Raw genomic sequence first — 6,000 nt, 5'->3', positions numbered from 1 at the left:
TTAGAACACTCCCTAACACCACACACAAAAATAAACTCAAAATGGATTAAAGACCTAAATGTAAGCCCAGACACTATAAAACTCTTAGAGGAAAACATAGGTAGAACACTCAATGACAAAAATCACTGCAAGATCCTTTTTGACCCACCTCCTAGAGAAATGGAAATAAAAACAGAAATAAAAAAATGGGACCTCATAAAACTTAAAAGCTTTTGCATAGCAAAGGAAACCATAAACAAGACGAAAAGACAACCCTCAGAATGGGAGAAAATATTTGCAAATAAAGCAACTGACAAAGGATTAATCTCCAAAATTTATAAGCAGCTCATGCAGCTCAATCAAAAAAACAAACAACCCAATCCAAAAATGGGCAGAAGACCTAAATAGACATTTCTTCAAAGAAGATATACAGATTGCCAAGAAACACATGAAAGGATGCTCAACATCTCTAGTCATTAGAGAAATGCAAATCAAAACTACAATGAGGTTGTAGACAATGAGTCTCATTACACCAGTCAGAATGGCCATCATCAAAAAATCTACAAACAATAAATGCTGGAGAGGGTGTGGAGAAAAGGGAACCCTCTTGCACTGTTAGTAGGAATGTAAATTGATACAGCCACTATGGAGAACAGTACATGGAGGTTCCTTAAAAAACTAAAAATAGAACTTCCATACAACCCAGAGATCCCACTACTGGGCATATACCCTGAGAAAACCATAATTCAAAAAGAGTCATGTACCACAATGTTCACTGCAGCTCTATTTTCAATAGCCAGGACATGGAAGCAACCTAAGTGTCCATCTACAGATGAATGGATAAAGAAGATGTGGCACATATATATAATGGAATACTAGCCACAAAAAGAAACGAAATTGAGTTATTTGTCGTGAGGTAGATGGACCTAGGGTGTGTCATACAAAGTGAAGTAAGTCAGAAAGAGAAAAGCAAATATCGTATGTTAACACATATATGTGGAATCTAAAAAAAAAAAAAATGTTTCTGAAGAACCCAGGTGCAGGACAGGAATAAAGACAGAGAAGTAGAGAATGGACTTGAGCACACATGGAGGGGGAAATGTAAGCTGGGATGAAGTGAGAGAGTGGCATGGACATATATACACTACCAAGTGTAAAATAGATAGCTCGTGGGAAGCAGCCGCATAGCACAGGGAGATCAGCTCAGTGCTTTATGTCCACCTAGAGGGGTGGGATAGGGAGGGTGGGAGGGAGACGCAAGAGGGAGGAGATATGGGGATATATGTATATGTATAGCTGATTCACTTTGTTATACAGCAGAAACTAACAAACCATTGTAAAGCAATTATACTCCAATAAAGATGTTAAAAAATAATAATAATAATACATGACCAGAACATAGGCTGTCAATTAACCAAGCATGAGTGAGTAAAATCCAACAAAATTTTCTGTATTTCTGATTTTTCCAATCTATTAATCACAGTATAGTAAGAATGCCCCAAAATATGAATTGACCTAGAAAGCAGAAAAAAAGTGAAAATAAAGTAAATCTTATCTCACATGTCATGAACATTCTTAATAAAGTACGCATAATGAGAGATAAATGCAATTGTAATTAAGCATGAAGGCAGCTACATATTTCCCATGAAACAATGATGCAGAATATGTAAAATAAGAGTGTCAGTAAGTACTTCGGGGAAGCGCTGGCATTTCATTTTACAACAGATTTCTTAGATACAGAAGACCAGAACATTCATAAGATCACTCCAAAGTCCTATTTAAAGCCACAGAGGTGTTGCTACCAGTCCGCTTACCATTTCTTCAACATAAGGGTAAAGCATGTCTCCAAAGTATTCGGTAGATTCAATTGGAAGCTGTGCCGGCAAATTGTCAATGGAGCACATCAGAATCCCAGAGCCTTCGACACTAGGAGAAGCAACATGCTTTATTCGGATGGACAAAATTTATGTGTAAGCTCTAACTTTCCCAGACGTCTACTCCATTATGTACACTGCATAATCATTTGTAATCTTCTACCACAGTATATAGGAAAATAAACGAGACTTCAAATAAAACTTTTCCCTTCTTCACAACCCATTGAAATGTAGTATGTGTGTGTGTGTATTTAAGTGCTCAGATCTGAATGTGGTTTTTCTACCAAATTTTTTAATATGCTTGAGCATATCTCTGGAAATTTGCATAGCCTTCGTAAAGCCGTGAAATATTGAGTATTTTAGAGTAGTATATCAAAGGAAGTAAATGATGCATGATTATGCATTTCTCCCCCTCTAACAGCTTTAGCAAACTCACCTGTCATGAATAATATGCTGATCTGCATCATACATGCAGAAGGGATGCTCTATTGTCGTACACTCAGTCATAAACTCAATAGATCCTCCGGTGTCAGCTGAAATGTCACATAGTGCCACAAGTCTGTAAATAACATCAATACTAAGATGTGAACTAAGTATCTCTGAAGTCTCCAACAGAATTAAAAATGAGTAAAAATGAAAGGTGCTTGAACAATTTTCAATGTAGATGCTAAATATTTCCTAGGCGCCTTAGCTCTTTTTCCTACAGCTCACCTGTTCAGGAAACTGTTCTTTTGGGATACAGAGAATCTTCCTAATAGGAGTTTTAGTCTCCCCAGGCAAAAAGAAAAAGAGGAAGAGGAGGAGGAGGAGGAGGAGGGAGGAAGACAAGAAAGGAAAAGAGATAAAAGTAAAAAAAAAAAAAACCCTCCTTATACATACTACTATATATAAAATAGATAACTAATAAGGTCTATTGTATAGCAGAGGGGACTCTACTCAATACTCTGTAATGGCCTCTATGGGAAAAGAATCTAAAAAAGAGTGGATAGGGGAGTCCCTGGTGGCTCAGTGGGTAAGACTCCACACTCCCAATGCAGGGGGCCCAGGACCGATCCCTGGTCGGGGAACTAGATCCGCATGCATGTCACAACTAAGAAGTCCACATGCCGCAACTAAGACCCAGTGCAACCTAAATAAATAAATATTAAAAATAAAAAAGAGTGGATATATATACATGTATAACTGGTTCACTTTGCCGTACAGCAGAAACAACACAACATTGTAAGTCAACTTTACTCCAATAAAAATGAAAAAAAAAAAAAAAAAAAAAACCCTTCCCCTAGAAAAAAAAAAAACAAACAAAACCCTTCCCTAGAGAAATCATTGACAACAGCCTAAAGTTAAGCTAGTTAGCCAACTTTAAATAACTTAGGAAGTTTGACTACACTACCTCCACCCTGCTTAGTAATACATAATTTTACGTGTTATTGCATAGAAATCTCTGGAATTATGAACAAAAGTCTCAGCCCAGGATTTGAAATCCTTTTGAGGTTGACCACAATTTTCCTGCCCAATCTCTAATTTCCACTTGCCCATATAAACCCTATACTAGGGCTACACTGTCCCACTCACTGTCTTAAACTGTGCTTTGGTGGCTCCATATTTATCAAGCACCAATCCTATCACTTGAAATCCTGTTCTCCTCACTCCTCCCTAGAGACTTTGCCGAGCCCATGCTCCCACTTTCTTCTAAACTCTTGGTGATATTGATTGCTCCTAGCATTCCTTTGGAATTTTTTTTTTTTTTTTTGGTGGTACGCGGGCCTCTCACTGCTGTGGCCTCTCCCGCTGCGGAGCACAGGCTCTGGACGCGCAGGCTCAGCGGCCATGGCTCACGGGCCCAGCCGCTCCGCGGCATGTGGGATCTTCCCGGACCGGGGCACGAACCCGTGTCCCCTGCATCCGCAGGCGGACTCTCAACCACTGCGCCACCAGGGAAGCCCATTCCTTTGGAATTTAATTGATGCCAGCTACATGCCTGAGGGTAGCAACCACATTTTTTCTTTATCTCTCAGCTTAGCAGAGTGCCAGGCAGACCAGGTGTTCCACAAATATTTATTTATTAACTAATTCATTCAACATTTAGTAATTATTTGAATGAACATTATATGTCAAACAACGTACTGGGTACCTGTGGCCAAAACAAATAGGGCCCCTATCCTTAAGGAGATTAAGTTCTAGGAAACAGCATAAATACAGGAAAATAAAAATCATAAACACATGAATTTCAGGGAAAAATACAGTAACAGACTGAAGAGTGACTGGGAATGCGGAAGCAAGAGAAGACCTCTCTGAGGAGCTTACTTTTGAGCTACGTGTGGAGTCACAGAAGAGAAGAGAATTCCAAGAAGGAGGGAAGGAAATAGACTCACAAACACAGAAAACAAACATATGGTTACCAAAGCACAAAGCGGGGGGAGGGAGGGATAAATGAGGAGCTTGGGATTAACAGATATACACTACTATATATAAAATGGATAAAAAATGAGGACCTACTGTATAGCACAGGGAACTATATTCAATACCTTATAATAACCTATAATGGAAAAGAATCTGAAAAAGGAAAATATGTGTATATATATGTAACTAAATCACTGTGCTGTATACTTGAAACTAACACGGCATTGTAAATCAACTATACTTCAATAAAAAAAATAAACTTGCTCCCTAGAGCAAACAAAAAAAAAAAAAGAAAAAGAAACCTTGCAATCTCAGTTATCCCTAACATGCTATCACCGAGTCCAGCTGATCACTTAACAGAGTTAAGCCCAGAACACTTTTTCTAACTTTCGGGATGTCACCTTATTCATATATATATATAACTGAATCACTTTGCTGTACACCTGAAACTAACAACATTGTAAATCAACTATACTTTGATTAAAAAAAAAAAAAAGGAGGGAAGGTTAACTGTCAAATATTTCCAAGAGATTAAATAAGATAAGACAGACAACTGGTTATTAATAGTCAAGTCCTGTGCTATGTGGGTCCCCTATGTGTGATACCCTCACAGTGGGCCTTGCTGCTGAAAACTGCCATCATTGCTGAAGTCCTTACTTGTGTGGCAATGCAGGGCAGCCTTCAACACCAGCAACTGAGGACTTGCCTGGAGCCAGGAGACTCTGAGCATCTTGGCGGGTTAGTAGGCGAGGGGTGTTTTGTTCCCAGTAGATTCCATTAATTAAACAAGTTGTATAGGGTGCAATCTGTAAAGCATATTCCAAGGTCAGCGAGATAGGAAATAGCCTTTTTCAAAGCAGTGTGCTGAAAGAGAGCTATCAGTAAAGTTCATGAGAAATAATTTAACATTATTTCTAATTGACTTTGTTATTTGCCAAGTCAGCGGCCACCTTTCGAAGCAAAACAATAAATACCCACCCAGATTTCAGTGGAAAATTACCTCATTATAGAAAAATATATGAATATAAATACATTAATATTTGTGTTCTATAATGCCTTGCATAGCCAAGAAAAAGGAAATAACAGAAGTTCAAGTGACCAAGTGCTCTATTTCCAGCTCAGCCTCTAGTAGCATGTGATCTAAAGCATGCTACCTTAACTTCTCTGGGTTCTGTTTTCCTTACCTGCCAGATGGGGATAATGCGTACCCCATTCCTCAAAGGAATGATGTGAAGATTAAATCAGATAACATCTGTAAGCTCCATGGGCAAATGTGCTACATGCATGCACACATGGTAACTAGGTCATTATAAGTTTTGGGATGCATCCAATCACCAGTATTTCTGTGATTGGGGAAGAGAAGGGATGGAAACTTACGAGATTCAAAATTTTTCAATTTGAAACTAGTTTTATAATTCCTGTTTCTCAAGCATCTCAAGCATTCTCAAGCCACAGGTAAGAGTTCTTCTTCTATAATATGCTCTACACGCTATAACACTAAATTTCATACCAGAATCTAAAAATGTTATATTGTTCAAATACATTTAAAATTATTTAAAACATTCCTTTTCACAATTAGATACATGCATTTTTTTTGGTGGTTTATTTTGAGAAGGACTGTTGCATGACCAATGACTACAAAACCCACAAATATATTATCCTTCTTATAAGAGGAGACCAGTGTGTCCCCATCAGAAGGATCTGAATTGGAAGTAACTTTTGTACAGTGGAGATGGGTCTTCTATAG

At 38.2% G+C, this 6,000-nt stretch overlaps 1 protein-coding gene across 2 annotated transcripts in view; it reads right to left on the bottom strand.

Annotated features, from left to right (window-relative positions):
* Window positions 1–6,000, bottom strand: part of AASS (aminoadipate-semialdehyde synthase) — a 69,280-nt gene that overhangs the window by 42,477 nt on the left and 20,803 nt on the right. For both annotated transcript variants that reach the window (XM_024128285.3, XM_024128293.3), the window contains exons 9-11: window positions 4,911–5,059; window positions 2,290–2,412; window positions 1,794–1,905 (exon numbers count right to left, since the gene is read on the bottom strand). In XM_024128285.3, the coding sequence (XP_023984053.1) occupies window positions 1,794–1,905; window positions 2,290–2,412; window positions 4,911–5,059 (384 nt within the window). The remainder of the gene's footprint in view (window positions 1–1,793; window positions 1,906–2,289; window positions 2,413–4,910; window positions 5,060–6,000) is intronic.

This window comes from Physeter macrocephalus, chromosome 5 (assembly GCF_002837175.3).
Source record: "Physeter macrocephalus isolate SW-GA chromosome 5, ASM283717v5, whole genome shotgun sequence".
Lineage (NCBI taxonomy): Eukaryota > Metazoa > Chordata > Mammalia > Artiodactyla > Physeteridae > Physeter > Physeter macrocephalus.
This window is presented reverse-complemented; position numbering and strand designations above follow the sequence as displayed.